Here is an 18333-nt window from a genome sequence, read left to right as displayed (position 1 = left end):
ATAATAATAATAGTAATAGTAATGATAATTATAGCAATGACTCTGATTAGGTAAAATCGAACGAAAGATAAATGAGATCGGAATCGTTAATAAAAAAAAAAGGAATTATATAAATTAAAAACAAAAAAAAAGAAATGCTTATAAATAATTTTGTTCTCTTGGCAATGACAAAGGCGCGAACGCACATATCAAAGAGAGAGAGAGACGTTAAAGATGTAATATTATTAATTCATATTAAAAATTAGCGGTACTCTTATATAGGGAAAAGTTAATTAACAAAGAACAGCAAAGAAAAAAAAAAAAGAAAAAAGAGAGAAAAAGTAACGCAACGTACATTATTTAGGAAAATCGTTGAGAAGATTAAAAAAAAAAGAAAAAAAGAATAAAAAAAAGTTTCTATATTATTATTACTATCCATTGACATCAGAACCTTTCATGATTATTATATTAAGAATTATTATAGATTATACATATACATATGCATATATACATGTATATATATATACATATATATATATATATACACGCACGTTATTATATTCGGATTGTTACGAGAGATTCTCAGAAGATAAATGTTAACAACAAATAAAAATAAAAAAAAAAAAGGTAATATAAAATTAAAAAGATACAGTATCGAGAGATTCAGGACGATATTCATCATTTGAGTTTGTATATTTTATTAAATATCGTTAATTCACACCGCATAGGGTTGAATCCCCGTCCATCGCCGCAGTAGACACGGGATACGATGTAGTTAAAATCGGATTTTTAGAATACATTTATATATACATACATAAATATATATATATATATATATAAATGTACATATATACATATATGCATAAAGTTAGGCTATCGCAAGAATTTAGATGATAAATAAAATATTAGATACCAAATATATACAAATAAACACACACACACACATACACGTACACACATATAAATATAAAAATATATAAATATGTAAAGGTTCTAATGTTGTATACGTTTAATCAATGCGGTTCTAAGAAAAAAAAAAAAAAAGGAAGAAGAGAAAAGGTGAGATTTTTATTGTAAATCCCCTGTTCGTTTATCATTTATACGAATTTTTCCATATGTAAAAGATACATCCTGTTGCGTTTATATTATATATTATGTATAAAATGCTATCTCTCTTTCTATGTATGATGTAGATCAGAACCGTGATTATAGATATATATATATTATGGTTTTTTAATATTATATATATATATACGCCGAGCGTCTGTTCGTTCATTCGTTCGTTCGTTTCTATTTTTATGTAAGTACCTGTTAATGATGTTTTGTGCTGTGTGCGTATGTGTGTATGCGTGCGTGTGTGTATGTGTCTTAGGACGGATTAGCGAGGAAGCGAAAAACAAATTAGAATCGAGCGTTCGTTCGTTCAAAACCAACAAAAAAAAATATACATAATATAATAAAATACATAATATAAATAATAATAATAATAATAATAATAATAATAATAATAATAATCCCTATTAGAGTCGAAGAAATGAAAATTTTACTAACGTTTTTCTCGGTTCGACGATATTTCTCGCGAATAACGATTTATTATAAATATATAACACATATATAAATATATATATGTATATGCGTATATGTATAAATATATATATAGATATATATGTATGTGTATATGTATTCTAATGTTTACAAATTGCACCAACGACCACTTTTAATGTGAAGCCAACTTTAAAACCAAAAAGTGGAAATAAATGAAAATGAAGAAAACGAGAGAAAAAAAAACAATAGAAAATTTGCATTGAATGATGATGATGATGATGATAATGATATAATGATGATGGTGATGATGATAATTATTATTATTTGGGCTTATAATTAAAGCTAATAAAAAGGAAAAAAAGAAAGAGAGAGAGAGAAGAACAGTGTAAGAAAGAGGTAATATACATAGATATATACATATATATTATACATACATTAAAAATAAAATAAAAACTAATGAAAAAATTACAAGAGCTCTAATCGCGTACGAATATAAACATAATAAAAGTAAACGAGGGAGAGTGGTTGAGAAAATTATAAAGTTGGGAATAAAAAAATGAAACAAAAGAAAGAAAAAACAAAAACCAAATTCAAAAAAAGGAAAAAACAAATAAAAAGTGTTACGTTCAATAAAATCCAGCAAATAACATTTATTTTCAACAACTGCAAATTCAAAAAAAGGAAAAAACAACTCGTGCAATAAAAGAAAATTATAAACAATATTAATATCATTATATACGACATTTTTACAGCATATACGGATACGATATAGAAAGAAAGATTTTAGGATAAATTTACTTGTTGTTGTTTAGATTAGTTATCGTAGTAATTAGGTAGAAAAAAAGCATATTTGCAATAGGCGGTTCGAGAGAGCGAGAACGAGAGAAAGAGAGAGCGAAAGCGTGGCGAAGACGATCGTATGAATGTGTGTGTGAGAGAGAGAGAGAAAGAGAGAGAGAGAGAGAGAGAAAGAAAGATCGTTTGAAAGAATGAATCTGCGAAAAGAAAAAACAAAATGAATACGTTGTGAGATGCGTAATAAATAAATAAATATTAATATCCAAATGCAAAAATATATATACATAATATATATATATATATATATATATATTCACATATATATGTATATTGTACATATATCTATGTGTATATATATACATAATCGAAGAAATTCTCTAGTGAAGGAAGAAGGGATTAAAACGAGATCAATGATCGATTTGACAAGCATTATATACAGAAGGTATACAGAAATCTATACATATACTTTAAACGTGTGCCTATGTGCGCACGTGCGTACGTGCGCGTACGTGCGACCACTTGAAAACCACCACCCGTTCCTCAACTTTTCTCTGAACCATCTTTCTAAAACACACATCGACTGAATTTAATCCTATTTAAATGAGCATATTTTATCAATCCATCCATCCATCCATCCATCCATCCATTCAAACCAACCAACCACCGCCATTTTTCACCACGCACTTGCGCACATATCCATATCGCATTACTGTAGCCGTGTTGTCTAGGGAATGTCTTTACGAAATAAATACGATTTCTCATGTTACGTGTTATAAGAAAATGATATAAGTAACAGCGATATACGGAGATGGAGAAAGAGAGAAAAAAAGAGAGAGAGAGAGAGAGAGAGAGTTACAGTAATATTGATACCGAAATTATAATATACAACTTCGAGTCTTTTATAATAAAAGGAACAAGATAGTCTCTCTCTCTCGCTCTCTCTCTCTCTAAACACAAAATCCAAATGTCGTAACTCGTTACCATTCGCTCGCTTTGCAACTTGTAGTTTCGCTCTGTTAGTATACCTAAATGAAATGATTCTTGTATCACGCTTTTGCTATTTCTAATTCTACTTCTACTACTTCTTCTTCTTCTTCTTCTTTTTCTTCTTCTTTGTCTTGTTCCTCTTCTTCTCGCGAGTGATCTCACCCGTTCCTTCGATTTATGTCAAAATCACAGGACAAAAAGTAACCGAAGAAAAAAAATTATCAATAAATATTATTATTAGTTGTTTATATGTGTATATATATTATCTTCGTTATGCGACTAAAAAAAAAGTTAAAATATTTTTCCATTCAAATTCAATTATAAAATGGAAATCGTTATTCACGTTTAATGATTTAAATAAATCCGAGGAAAAAAATGAAATTGATATCTCTTTAATAAGATTAAAAAAAAAAATAAAAAAAAATAAAAATAAAAAATGAGAGAGAACAAGATTGTTGAGAATCGTCGACAATAACTCAGCGATAATGATATAAATACCAGGAAGAAAAGATCGGGAAAGAAATAATACATTGATTCTAATTATTCTATTCAATCTAATATTACTTTGAAAGAGTTATACTACGTGTATTAAAATAAACGCTTACAATGAATAGACTGCTAATGGAAAACAAAATTGAACAAGAACGTATACAGGATTAGACATTTTTTTATTCTAATCGCACATACTATTTTCTCAAACTTCTCTTCTCGCTATTTATTACTTGTCATATTATATGCGGAAAAAAAAACAAGATTTAAATAAAAGAAAAAGATATAAAAAGAATGAAAAATAATAAGACGTTCGAACAATTTTGACAAAATTATCAAATGAATTGATTAGTATCTACTTTTTTTGTTTCTTATTCTCATAAATTCTTACAATCTATATATAATACTTTATTGTCACAATTGATCGTGATATTTGGACTATGATCTACAATGACGCTCTCTTCTTTAATGAAAGATTAGTATCGCACTGTAGTTCGAATGAGCGGCGCGTGATCAGATCGTACTAATATTTACATTAATTGCATTATACATTTAAAACGAAGAAATTAACAAATATCAGCGTCCACATCGCCGTTGTTACTTACTTACGATTAATTCATAAAAAAACGATCGGTGACTATTTAAGGAAAGAAAAAAAAAACAGGAAGAGAAAAGAATATAAAAGAAAAAAATATTATTATTACCGATACTAATATTACAACAATATACCAGCACACGGATTTCTTTCGTCTCCGTTATTAACTATCGTAATTAAACTACCGGCATTAATTAATTATTATCGTTGTTGTTGTTATTGTTATTATTATAAAGTAACGTCGATCGGACTTCGCACTGGTTAAAATTAAAAAAAAAAATAAAGAAATGGAGAGAAAGAAAGAAAGAAAGAATATATATGTATATATATATGTATATACATATGTATATATACATATATATTTATTTATTTATTTATTTATATATGTATGTGTGTATCTATGTGTGTATGAATCTAAGCATGTGATGTGTGTGCGTGTGTTGCATGTATGCATTTGTATATGTGTAAGATGAGTCCCGTGACTTCTCGAGGCTCCCCAAATCTTTTTTCTTTCCATCTACATAAGTTGCTGAGAGTCTCCTCGTTTGTTCCATCGATGGTGCTTCATTTTGAAAGAAAAAAATGAAATAAAAAAAGAAAAAAAGAAGAAAAAAGAGGAGAGGAACAATAGAAAGAAGAGAGAGATGGAGAGATGGAGACTTGACCTTTTCTTCTTTTTCTTTCTTTCTCTCTCTCTCACTCTCTTTTTCTTTTTCAATTTCTATCTCTTTCTCTTTCTCTCTCTCTTTTTAAAATGAGAAAAAGAAGATTATCAAGATACACGAAGTACTCGCGTTGATAATAAAAGGGAAGTAAACTTTGCGAAGTCCTCCCTTAAGGAAATATATTTCAAAAAATAAAAATAATAAAAGAAAATTATAGAGGAGATTATGAGAGAGAGAAAGAAAGAGATAAAAGTGTATATAGAAACGGTGTAATGATAGCGGGCCCATTGATAATAATTATGTTTTTATATAACGGAATGAATGCCTGCGGGACAGGATTCGAGATTGTAAAAAGAGACTCTTTTTTACATTTTTTCTTTTTTTTTTTTTTTCATTTTCTTTCTTTTGTACAATATTTCCTATTTTGCTTATCTTTTTTCCTTTTATTTTTTTCTTTTCATTCGTTTTCGAGTACGTTCGTCGAATGGACCACTGCCCGAATTCAACGAACCTTTTAACTCTTTTCCGAAAAAAGGGCTTGCTCGTGAAAATGAGAAAACAAAAAAGGAAATATATATAGTATATAAAAATATAAGGAAACGGGTGCTCGCGATCCTGAACCGAACGATTTCACTTTCGATCCTTTTTATTAGAATCGATCGATCGAGAAACTTGACTGCGAGGAAAATTGAGAAATGGAAACAAGATAAAAGAACAAAAAAATGAAGAAAAAGAATAAAAACTAAAAAAAATATATAAAAAATCCAAGAAAATATGCTTCGACGTGCCTTCCTGCTCGGCTTGAAGTCCCGAGAATCGGAGGAACGAATGATTTCTTTTTTCTTTTTTTTTTTTCATTTACATTTTATTTATAAGTTTTTGATTTACGTTAGTCGCCGTCTTGTAAAACACTCGAAACAACTCTCTTACTTAATTTGATTATTTTTCTCTAACTACGTCGTTCTTTTATTTTCGTTTCTTTTTTACTTCTTTTCTTCTTATATAAAATTGTTATATAAACATAATATTGAAAGAAAGAAAAAGGGAAAGAGCGAAAAAGAGAGAAAGAGAGAGAGAGAGAGAGAGAGAGAGAGAGAGAGAGAGAAAGGGAAAATAATTTAATTGAAAACTTCTGTTAACTTGCTTCTTGGCAATGATCGAAAAAGAAAAGAAGAAAAAAAAACCCGAAACGAACCGAGAAAAAACGAAACTATATTATTATACATATAGTTTAAGATTAGTTTTATCGAATGTTCGAATCTCAACATAAAGCAACGATTTTATGAAATTACGAATAAAACATAAACAGATTTTTGATCGCCGATAATAATTCGTTTCGAATGCCACTTTCGGTTCCTGAATTATTAGAAAATTGACATATAATATAATATTATTATATATATATACATATTTCGTAAAAGTGGCAATGCGAAATCGTGATGCGAAAATGAGCTTTTTCAAGGATTAAATCAATCGAAGCTTGTTTATCGCGTGCGTGTTTTCTAACCCTTGACGATTAGAGAAAGATAGAAAGAGAAAAAGAAAGACAGAAAAAGGGAGAAAGAGAAAAAATTAGTTGTAGTGTTACACCGATTGACGATAGTGACTATCGCATGCGGGTCAACGATGCGGCCATCATCCATTAACCTTTTTCATATAAGCATTTCAAAATATGTATTTTTATTTCTAATGTGTTATATTAAAAATATTCAAATTATAATTTAAATACAAATCGAAATAATTAGAATACATTTGATAAACGAAAAGTTTTCTTCCCTTTTGAAAATATAATTTTATTATTTAACTTTTCTCCTTTTTAGTTTTGTATTTTTATTTGACATTTTGATGTTGACGCGCAACGAAACGAGTATTAAGAAAATTAGTTAGATCGTCTTTGAGTGCATTTAAGATCGCGTATCTAATGCAACGGATGAAGGAAAAGAAAACTCTCGTTTACGTTCGAATTTCTATATCCGTGACAGTCCTCTCGGCCCACACAGCCGATGGAAAAGTCTGCGGGTCGGCTTTATCGATCATTACCACACACACACATACAGAGATATATGATGCATTATGCCGTACCAAGTACGGTTAGAGTTATCGAGTAATTTATTATAGAATTAAAATCAACTGTATTGCGAATAACGGAGCACGAAACGAAGAAAGGCCTGTATCGACCATCTCAACCCGTAACCCTGATTTCACCCCTAAACCCCTTTTCTGCCATATTCTCCTTACCCTCGAACCAATAATCCATTCACCCACCAACACCACCACTACCAAACCACCTCAGTATATACACGCGTTTTCCTTCGATACCTTTTTCCCCCTCCTTTATCCTTATTCGAAGAAGATAAGATAAGAAAAGAGAAAAAAGAAAAAAAAAACAGATTATGTAAGGAAAAACTTCCCATCAAGTCCCGTTCTTGTATTCGTCCTTCTCCACCATCCTCCGACAAGACAACATATTGTAATCTATTGTAGATTGTTGTAGATAAATTATACGGTTTCACCGTACATTGTTACTTTTTGTCGACAATATAAAATACACAGATATATAAGTAACCACGTGTCTCATATACTTCTTTCCCTTTTTGTCGTTCGTTAGGATTGTATATTAAATCTAATTTGGTATATATTTTATTAATGTCATTTTTCAATGAAAGAAAATATTGTTCATACCTCTTACAATTAGGAGAATTTTAATTTATTTTTAATTTATTTTTCATTCATTTTTATCTGTTTCACGGAAAGTAGAAAGCATATAGCGTAGAAGAAATATTTCAGAAGCTAATGGATTATTCATTCGCATAAGTATATACAAATCGTTAGTTTAGATTATATAATATTTACAATGAATAGTTTATTAATACTTAATGATTTACATTTGGCATACTTGGTGATCCAACAACGTCTATTATGTCTGCTTTTACTTCGGGTTCTGTTTTTGGTAAAAGAGCTGGAGGTATTGTCAGAGTCTAAAAAAAAAACATTCATAAAATAAAATATATTCAAATGTCGAAGATTTATTAGAAATCATTTTCTTTTTCATTTGGTGACGTTACTTTTCCTGGTGCAAGAGCTTCGTATTGATGCCTTAATGATTGCAATTCATAATTGCAGGTGGACAAAGCACTTCGTAGTTCATAATGAAGCACTATATCACTTCTTAATTCATTAAAGTGCTGACATATTTGTTCCGTAGGTGGAGGATTTAGTTCTGTAAAATTCATTAATTTTAGTATATATAATTAGATTAGTAGTATAATAATATAAAGTTATATGTCACATTTATTACCTATATTTAATTCATTTAACATTTGTTCAATGCCTTTCATTTTCTTTTGTCCAAGACTACTTGGCAATTTGATTCTTTGCGATCTCAATGAAACTCCGCTATTTTTGAAATCAGGGAACTTGATACCGGCAGACTCTACAGCCTAAAAATAATTATTCTAAAGTTAAGCATATATATCTTTGTAAAAAAAGATTAATTTTCTTATTGCTGTATTCATACATGAGAAGTATCAATTTTATTCGGTCTGTTTCTAGAAGAATTACTATTTTTCTTGGAAGGTTTTCTTTCGCTCTTCCTAGGATCTGCTTGATGGTCTGCCGCAGTTATTAATTTTTGCAAATCTTGTGTTTTCCTGTCCCTTTCTTTCTTTCTTTGTTCTATTTTACGCAATTCAGCCAACAAAGTCTGTTCTTCTTCCACTTCTTCTGGCGTCCGAGCAAATAATTTCATTAACTGCTCTTTTCTTCGTTTCTCGTGCTCTGCGTCAAAAGTGTAAACTTTGTCCGTATGAGATTTTGCTTTAATCAAAGCTGCGCTAACTTGATAATATCTAAAATTGAAAAAAAAACTAATACATCTGTATATAAAACTAAGTAAATAAAAGAAAGATAAAAATTATAATAACCTTTCTTTCAGCTCTTCGACAGTTTTCTTAGAAAATTTTTTCTCATCCCATCGATCTTTAATTATAATAAATCTAAGATCAAATCTTCTGCACAGATCAAACAAGTGATCGGTCTCTGCACGAGACCAACCATTACTAACTAAATGATTAGTATATTCAGTATTCGTGTAAGTCGGTATAGGAACTTTCTTATTAAACTTAGCGAAAGGATATTCTTTTCCTGCATCAGCGACTCTTCTCCAATGATGGAAAACAGCACCGTCAGTTCTAGCAGGATTAGTAAACGGAGTCCACTTCCATGGTCTTACTTTTTTCATACCCAACTTAGCTCTAACTTGTTTATATCCTTTAGCTGTATCGGTTGGAAATAATGGTGGGACGTCATTGTTATCCTTGCACAATAAAGCAAAGACTTCTCTGTGCATACCCTCCGGACGTTTTGGTACCTTATACTCATATTTCTTTTTATTCTTTTTATCACTTCCCAAAATAGATTCTTTCGTAAGTTCTGTAGTAGTTGGAACTTCGATATCCAATATATCTCGTACATCTGACATTTTGTGTTCATTCAAGTTATCCTTAATTCTTGAAATCAACAAATTTGAGGTTATATTACCAACGTTATAAACAATTTCATTGTCGAACAAAATATCATTTTTCTTTTAGACTTAAATTTAAAATCAATGTTAATCATACATTTATTTTTATTTGAAGACAAGTTAGTTACTTAATCAATGTTTACAGATAAAAATTTGTTCAAAACATGCACCAACTAATGCTTCTTGTATGCACCACTGTCGACGAATACGATAGTTTGACACGAACCGACACTAGCGCTATCTCGTAGAAATAACTGTTATCATTTTGCAATATTTATTATAAATACAGTTATATTCGTGGAACTTTCTATAGATCTAATAATAAATTGGATAACCTTCTCTATCGAATAATTTAATCAAACGTTCGCATATATTTTCATAATAATATTCCACATTTTCAATTCTTATTTATTTCCAAATTTATATATAATCATATTATATATATATAATATTTGCATAGAGACGAATGTATATGAGTAGAGAAATTTTAATCAATTTCATATATACGATACAATTTTCTACTAGAAGCATTTTCATAATACTATTACTGTTGTTCACGAACACAAGAAACTATTCTTTCTGAATCTATTAGATTGGTTAATACGTATTACTTTACATTTAATTTCTAAACAATTTGTTCTACATCAATTATAAAGGTAGGTCAAGGCAACGTTGACCCACTTTTCCCATCACCGATTTTCAATGCACAATATATATATACATACGTAATACTCAACACACGCACATATACAGTACACACATTACAATCCTTTACGAAGCATTCGCAGTTATTACATAAGGTATTACAGTGATGGATAAAAAATTAAAAGACCAATATTTGTTAGAAATAATTCATAATAATAATATATAATTGAAAATTATTTTGATTAAATTAATATGTATTTAATTTGATTAATTCTTTGGTCGATAATACAGTATGTGATTTTATCGATTGATTAGAGAATTCAAAAAGCATTTATAATTTATAATTGAATAAGAAAGTTTTTAAAAGCAAAGAATAACGTGAAATCATTATGTTAGAGAATAAGAAAAAGGTGTTTTTATGGTTAATAATCTTATGTCATTTTGCGACTGGTAATTCAGGTAAAACACGTAATTATATATAGATATATGTTTACCGTTCACTTTCATAAGTATGTATGTATTCTAAATTATTTTTTATTCTCGCGTTTCTATTTTTTTCCTTTCTTTTTCTTTCTGTATTGGACACTTTTTTTTTTATGATCGTAATAACGGGTCACAAGTTACATTACTCGCGTTACATTCTTACCATATATATTAAGTGACTGTCGAGTTCGTTGATTTGAAATGGAAAGAGTGGGGAGAACAGATTGTCGTTGAATATGGCAAAGAGGTAAAGGAGTTCGAAAGAAAGGGAAAGTTCAGAGAGAGAGAACACCGGTTAGCTAGATCATCGTGTTCAGTCTGCGGAAAGCGAGTGGTGGTTCACTTGGTACGTACATTTCGGAGACATTCTTATAAGATCCCTTTCCTTTTTCCTTCTTCTTTTCTTTTTTTTTTTTTTTTTAATTTTTTTCAAAACATTATATTCGAATTATCGGCTAACATGAACTCGGTCGGTATCGTTTGAACTTTTTACGCACTGATTAACGCGGATACAAAGGTGAGTCATTGATAATAATAATATTTTTTTTATTATTTACATATTAGAATTTTTATTTTTAGAATTATATTTTTTAATATCGTCCAATCGAAATTAAAGTATTTTTATTTTTCAAAGGCATTGGCTTGTGAATATTTTCATAAGATCATTTTTAGAAGATAGCTTATGCATGTGTCAATGCATTTTAATTAATTTATACGCATCGATAATCTGTATACGTCTTAAATTCTTTGTTTCTTTCCAGTAAGTCGAAGAGAATGTTTGAAATTTATTTTTTTTTCTCTCTCACAAAACAAGTTTTATATAGTTTGCAAAACGAGTATGATAATGAGTGAAAATAAGTATATTAATTCAAATGTGAACAATATCGTAACATTATTTTTGAAAGATCTTTGATAATTTAAAAGATTATTAATGTCGATGACGTGTTTTCTAAACTCTCTTTTTGTTCGTTTTAAGAATGTTATAAAAATTATTTGAATTTTATTCCGAAAGATTTTTTTCAACAAATTTTTTGTGTAGAAAGTTTTTTTTTAATAGATAGTTTACAATTTTAAAATGTTAACGCGTTTAAATATGCATGTTCATTATTTTATTTTAATCGTTTAACAGATATTTGCAATTACTTATGTTGTTTATTGTTATCATTAATTAAATATTTGAAACTAAATAATACTTATATATTATTTGTACATTGTTAAAAATAATTACTTTCGTTAGTTCACTAACATCGTTTTTAAGAGATCTGCACTCGGTTAAATAATACTATTATAGCATGGTTATGCAATCGAGAAAATTTCTCTTTCTGCGATGCAATCGTGTCCGGTTGAACGTTCATGATGAGCGATCACATGTGTTTGCATATGTGTAGTTCTACATAATATTTATGGACATGTGTGCCATTTAAAAAGTATGTATATGTATTTTGGTTTTCTGAAATAGCATAGTATCAAATTTAATGTTCGTAATGAGCGGCCATATATATCTGCTAGTGTAATTATAGATAATTTAAATGTATATGTATCGTATGTCATGTGTGTGTGTAAATTTATGTATGTGTTTACATACGAAATATCACGGTATCAAAGTGATTTTTTATCCAAACAGATATTTTGGTTTAAACCTCTTACTTCGCATACTTCTATACACATGTATATACGTTTTCGTAAGTCTGTCCTTTCTTTCTTATCTTTCTCTTTCTTGTTTAACAAGATAGCTAGAACCTCACCTAACCGGTCTCACAAGTGAGCAAGCGAACATTTATAATTTTTCACAAGGACGTTGTGTCATTATTTATTTTTTATCAACAAATTATCGGCAACGTATTACTTTATTTTTTAAATTTTTACATCAAGTTTTTTTCCAAAGCTGACCATGAAATTCTTTTATCTGCTAGTTATTCGTCGATTATTTATCCCCAACGTTACATTGAGAAGTAAAAAATTCTATTTTTTAATAATTAATATAATGAACAAATTGTAACAATTTAAAAATATAATCACAAATTTATATTTATGCATATGTGTATATAAAAAAAGATAGTCATTTATATACTATGATTTTTTTTGCAGGAAATTTTGACAATGAGTTGACTTATCATTGTTCTCAATGTCCTCAATCAAGAGGATTGTCATGCACACCCTCTATCGAATATCATTGGATAGGGATAACAAACGATAATAGCAAGAAGGAGGAGGGAGAAAAGAATAAAAAGAAGAAGAAGAAGGTGGTAGTACCATGTTAGAACCAGTTCTTGGAATATCACCGATCTGGTGGTTGGTGTTATATGCTGCTCTGCTGTTATTATTGTCTCCATTGGTGCTATTGCTGATCGTCTTTCTACCAAATTTTCCAATATTAGTTTTACGTAGAATGTGTTACATACCAATGGAATCCATATGACAATTATTTTCAGTATATTTGATAAAAACAGACAATATTTTCAAAGAAATATTCAATTCTTTAAGCATTGTACATTAATATTTTGAGCAACGTCTAGAAATTATTTGGATTTTTATTTTATAAGATAAATTCTGTAGATCTCAAGAATGACCGAAACAAAAAAAATATTTATAATCAAAATTTTTATCTCGAACCACCGAGTTTATATAATACGATTGAAAAATATTTGATTCTTGAGAAGTTTACGTAGTCCATGGATGAAGATCAAATCGTAATTGTGTAAATCAAAATGCGAATACGATTATGCATCAGCTTTAATTAAAAATCAATATTACGTAGTAATTATGTTTATGTAGAGCTAATGAACAAAACCTTCGACTATTAGAATGCAACCATTTTTTGTTTTTATTATTCATCCGTGTTTGTATGCATGAAGGATATCTCAGTAATGAATAGGATCGAAGGCATTTCCTGTTGTTTTTATTACTATTTTTTACTATCAAAATGTTTCTTATTTGAAATGCAAACTTTTCTAGAAAATGAAAAATTATCTCTTAATTCATATGTAGCGTATACTGTTAAAAGAAAACTAGTATGATAAAGATAGCGAAGAAAAAAAAATCAAATTCAAGGATAATCCAATTGAAATTCCATCGATCTGATGGATAGACACATGCTATATTTCATTTTTCAAGAAATTTCTTTATACAACTAGTATAATAATATGTTTTATTATATTATTAGCATTTAATGAAACAACTCAGCAAGGACTTTAATAACATAACAAAATCAAGTACAATATACGTTAAAAATCTTTTACATGGTTTATTAGAAAAGCTGGCGACTTGGCAAAAGGGAGCAAAGGTAGCGAATGATGAATTATTTATGAACGTAAATCGTTAGTTCTATGTATATTTAACGTGGATATTATATGACTCGGCATGTAATAGGAATGTTAAGTGAAAAACATTATGGCGTTTGATGACTATCTAGAATATTTTCAAATTTCTTTTTCAATATGATATTTTGTTTATTCAAACTATAATTATCAAAATGATATTAATTATTGCGTAACCAATTATCGTATGTATGAATTATTGAAAGGGAAATTTGATCAAAATGGAAAGTGATAGTTCGATAATTTTTCACACGTGTCCCTGGATAAATTAGAGAATAGTATTCGATTCTATTAGTTTATAAATGTCCTAGTAAGGTGATGTAGAAATGAGAGTTTCGTTCAAGGTAGTAGCCCACTTTCGTTTCTAAATATATTACGATATGATCAATCGAATGATATTTTAAATATCGCGAAGATAATTGTTGTGTAAATCTACGATTAATTGAAATGATTTAAAATCATGATATTGGTATGAAAAATTGTATGATATAAGTAAAGGTCCTTGCATCTGTTACATTTGGAAAAGGAACATCAGCCAATTGTTGACGTCCTTCTACGTTTTATCAGCACTCCTTATATTATTATAGTCAGACTCGAAGTTGGGACCTTATAGTACATGGCTATCGGTGAGTACTTTCGCTGCGAGTTGGTTACGTAGTGGGGGAGTTGAGACTTGAACCCTGAGACCCCATAAGCCATATATACTACGGGAGCATGCAATTCTCTTGCTACTTGCTGTCAGCTTCTCGACGATCCCCGTTCTTAACAAGCAACGTTATTCAACGCATTCATCAAGAAGGCCAATTCTGGCGTTGAACAATAAAGGTGAGCATTGGAATTTTAGGAATTTTCAATATTATTTTTTTCTAACAGGATCGGGGATGATTTAACTGGATTTAGATGAATACACATATATTGATTAGGATTTTTAGAATTATTTACTAAATTAAGCTCGTCGTTTGTTTGTTTGTTTTTTTTTTTCTTAAATTGATTTTTTATATTACGTTTGAGATTGGATAAACGTAGTGATCGCATGAACTCTTACAGCAGATTTTATTTCGATGAAATATTTTATGCACGTTCGCCTCCTGTCGTTTAATACATTCTCTCACAGGCATACACCCAAGATTCTTGTCTCTTTCTCGCTCTCATTTTCTTATTCATTCTGTCCTTTTGTTTCCTTCTTTTTTTCTTCTTTTATCGACATGCTATTTACCTTCTCAGAAACAATATCCGAGTCGAGTACGTCGGCACGTGGCAGGAACGTGGATAAAGAATGTAGGACGGGTATTCGTGTGCGTCTCTATCTATGTGACAAATAATTTGATTTTATTTCTTTTCTAAAATTACTTCTGATTAAATAATTTTGTAATTATCGTATGGTCAAAGTTTTGAGATAATATGAGATTAATGGTTTACATCATGTATTCGGTTGCAACACGCATACCACTGAGTTGCATCGCATTATATTATTTCAATAGTTTGAAAGAAGCATTTGATTTATTTAAGTAAAAATATATAGATATAATAGTATTGTATATAAAAAACAATAGTGATTATTCGAGAAATGTAATTCCAATTAAGCATACTTTATTTCAGATGAGGATCCTGATCATATCACTATTGATATGTATCGTGGCATCAGAACCAGGCTTGTTGAGGGTGCCAAAAGTATACAACGCTGTGATCACAAGTAATCAAAATCTTTCACCATCGAGAGCTTACCCAGTGATACAACCAGTAATTCATCGAACTGCGATCGGTTATGTGCCACCATTTTATTATGCTAACGTAGCTCCTCACCTCGCTGGACCGGAAGTGATACATTTTCCACGTACCGAACAACCAATTGGTAATACTGAGAAACCTGAAGATGTTGTTGATGTTTCTACAGAATCAGTTACAGAAAAAGATGTAGGCTCAGGGGGATCTAATGATGAGAAACAAAGTGAAAATGATTCTAAAAAGAAAAAAGGGAAAAAAGATGGAGAAGAAGAAGTGCCACTAAGCTTTTATCCAAATTATCAATCACTTTATTACGATCCTTATTTTTACACTTACAATGCTTTCAATCCCCATTTGATACCGGGAACTTATTATGTTGATTATCAACCATTCGCACCGATTCCACCGATTATTCCGAAACCAGCCACGAATGGAAATATTCTGACAAATTTTAGTCCTGATGAAAATAAGGATAGAAGAAAAGAAGGAAATGAGAAAGAGAAGATACCGGATGTACCAGCGCCACCAGTGCCAACGTCATCTCCGAAAAATTCACGTTGATTAGGAACCACTTTAACAATGGTTCTCAATGTCTTTATCGAAATTATGTAACTTTATTAATTTGTAAAAAACAACGTGACGCAAAAGTTTGAGAACTACTGTGTTAGAGGATACCATTCTTGAGAATTTTTTTTGAGAATTTTTCTTGAGATACTTTCGAGGCTGATAGAGACTGCTAAACAAAAAAAAAATATATATATATATATGTATATTGTTCATAGTTACATTTCTCCTGTTCTTTTTGAAAATTTTCTTTCTTTTATAATATAGAAATTGAACAAGAAAAAAGAAACTAACTTATTGTTTATTTGATGTTTTAAAAATAAATACCGTTGGTTTTTACGCGCAATTGTCGCCTATCTTTACCACGGCCCAAATTTTAATTTTGTATGAGAATCCTTTGTTTTGGGAATTTTTTAACTTGATCTTAACATAACTAAAACCTTCTCCACCTGACACCTTGGTAACATCCTCTTTGGTATCATTGTATGGACGTATCGTTATACAAGTTATACAAAGAGGTCCATCAACGATAATTTCCAAAATAGCTTCGAGAATGGATGGGCCATTTACGTTTAATGAAAAGTTGTGTTCATAAACCAATGTACCATTGCATGTCCCCCATAATAAATCTCCATCGGTAGCCTAAACAATATAAAATAGTTGAAATATATTGATATCTTTTAGTCAAAGTTAATCAACTTACTCTAATTGGTCTGGAAGGCAGTGTTTCGTTAAATTTATTAAAAATCACTTCATTCTGATTTTCCAAGCAAGATACTGTCAATTTGTTTTGTTTTAAATAAGTACCATGTACAATAAGGTTCGTACAATTATGATCAGCAGATAAAGTATAATTGGTAACATCCCCTAATGAGTTATCACTGATCCAAGATCTTTTCTTTTCAGTGTTCTCTTCATTTTGATTAATTTTATTATTCAATGTCGAAGTATAATTAGTAATATCCCTTATAGAGCTATCATAGATCCGAGATCTCTTATTTTCAGTATCTTTTTCATATTGATTAGTTTTATTATTTAATTCTAGTCCAAAGAAAGTATTATTAGAAGCTATATTGAATATATCCAAAACCGGATCGTTCGTATTCTTGAAAGTTTTGGTCATTTCATTTAACGTTTGATTGTTTTTACGAATAATTATCGAAGTATTATTACGATACTGTTTTCCATATTTTGTGCTTATTTCTCGCTGACGAGCATGAAATTTATCCATAACTGCTTTTCTCTGAGCATAATAATCCGTTTTATTGATACTTCGTACGTTTCTATTCAATGTTAAATCATTAGAATCATTTTTTTCGTTGATATCTAGATTGATCTTGTACGTCAATTTTTCATTCGAATTTGACGGTCCTTTCAAAATTTCGTTGTTCTTCCGAAAAATTGTGAAATATTTCGTCCAATCGTTCAAATTAATATTACTTTCTATTTTATTCGATCTCAATTGATTTAATTCGTCGTACTTTGTCACTAATTCATTTTCTTCATTATTAATATAATAATCGTTTATCTTTTTATTAAGGAATTCATCAATTCTTTTCCATACGTTTCGAAAATTCGAATTTTCTTCTCTTACTTTTTCATGATTATCGGATAATGTCACTTGTTTTTGGACGAATAAGTCGTCATGATCAATTTCCAAAGTCGAAACTTCACGAGAAACGATCACCGTAAATAAAACTATTATCTGACAAACAAGAATAATTAGATTTTTACTTCGTCGTGCGTAGATCATGTTCGATCGAATAGAGATCTAAACTTATTCGCGTTGTAAAGTTCAATGATGGAATTGAATTTCTCTCCAACGACTTCGTTCGAGTTTTATCTTTGTTGCTTGGGGTCAGAAACCTCTACTAGCTTTTTTCCTCTCTCTCTCTCTCTCTCTCTCTCTCTCTCTCTCTCTCTCTCTCTTTCCTTTACTCCATAATTTTTTTTCAGAATAATAAATCCAATATGGCAAACAATTATTGCATTGTGTCATGATAGACGTAACGGATGCGT

The 18333-nt window shown here is 29.7% G+C and overlaps 3 protein-coding genes across 6 annotated transcripts; 1 reads left to right on the top strand and 2 right to left on the bottom strand.

Annotated features, from left to right (window-relative positions):
* Positions 1-7749: 7749 nt before the first annotated feature.
* Positions 7750-9801, bottom strand: LOC106786045 (DNA methyltransferase 1-associated protein 1). Its single transcript, XM_014747037.1, has 5 exons — positions 8982-9801; positions 8576-8906; positions 8357-8498; positions 8124-8278; positions 7750-8036 (listed from the first exon to the last, which is right to left on the bottom strand). Exons 1-5 carry the CDS (start codon positions 9536-9538, stop codon positions 7932-7934), a joined length of 1290 nt encoding a protein of 429 aa, XP_014602523.1. The 5' UTR covers positions 9539-9801; the 3' UTR covers positions 7750-7931.
* A 1102-nt stretch (positions 9802-10903) lies between these two features.
* Positions 10904-16578, top strand: LOC106786050. 3 transcript variants are annotated; one of them, XM_014747043.1, is made up of 3 exons: positions 10904-11054; positions 12797-14850; positions 15625-16578. In XM_014747043.1, the coding sequence occupies exon 3, from the start codon at positions 15625-15627 to the stop codon at positions 16309-16311; it is 687 nt and encodes a 228-aa protein (XP_014602529.1). In that variant the 5' UTR covers positions 10904-11054; positions 12797-14850; the 3' UTR covers positions 16312-16578. The 3 variants fall into 3 exon arrangements, with proteins under 3 accessions (XP_014602529.1, XP_014602531.1, XP_014602532.1); XM_014747045.1 differs by lacking the exon at positions 10904-11054 and adding an exon at positions 11120-11225; XM_014747046.1 differs by lacking the exon at positions 10904-11054 and adding an exon at positions 12023-12135.
* LOC106786049 (putative leucine-rich repeat-containing protein DDB_G0290503) lies at positions 16386-18184 on the bottom strand. 2 transcript variants are annotated; one of them, XM_014747041.1, is made up of 3 exons: positions 17018-18184; positions 16642-16956; positions 16386-16486 (listed from the first exon to the last, which is right to left on the bottom strand). In XM_014747041.1, exons 1-2 carry the CDS (start codon positions 18065-18067, stop codon positions 16651-16653), a joined length of 1356 nt encoding a protein of 451 aa, XP_014602527.1. In that variant the 5' UTR covers positions 18068-18184; the 3' UTR covers positions 16386-16486; positions 16642-16650. The 2 variants fall into 2 exon arrangements, with proteins under 2 accessions (XP_014602527.1, XP_014602528.1); XM_014747042.1 differs by having other exon boundaries at positions 16392-16483.
* Between the last annotated feature and the right edge of the window lie 149 nt (positions 18185-18333).

This window comes from Polistes canadensis, unplaced genomic scaffold (assembly GCF_001313835.1).
Source record: "Polistes canadensis isolate GaletaPanama2010 unplaced genomic scaffold, ASM131383v1 scaffold_63, whole genome shotgun sequence".
NCBI lineage: Eukaryota > Metazoa > Arthropoda > Insecta > Hymenoptera > Vespidae > Polistes > Polistes canadensis.
The sequence above is the reverse complement of the archived record's forward strand: the minus strand, read 5'-3'. Positions and strand labels throughout refer to the sequence as shown.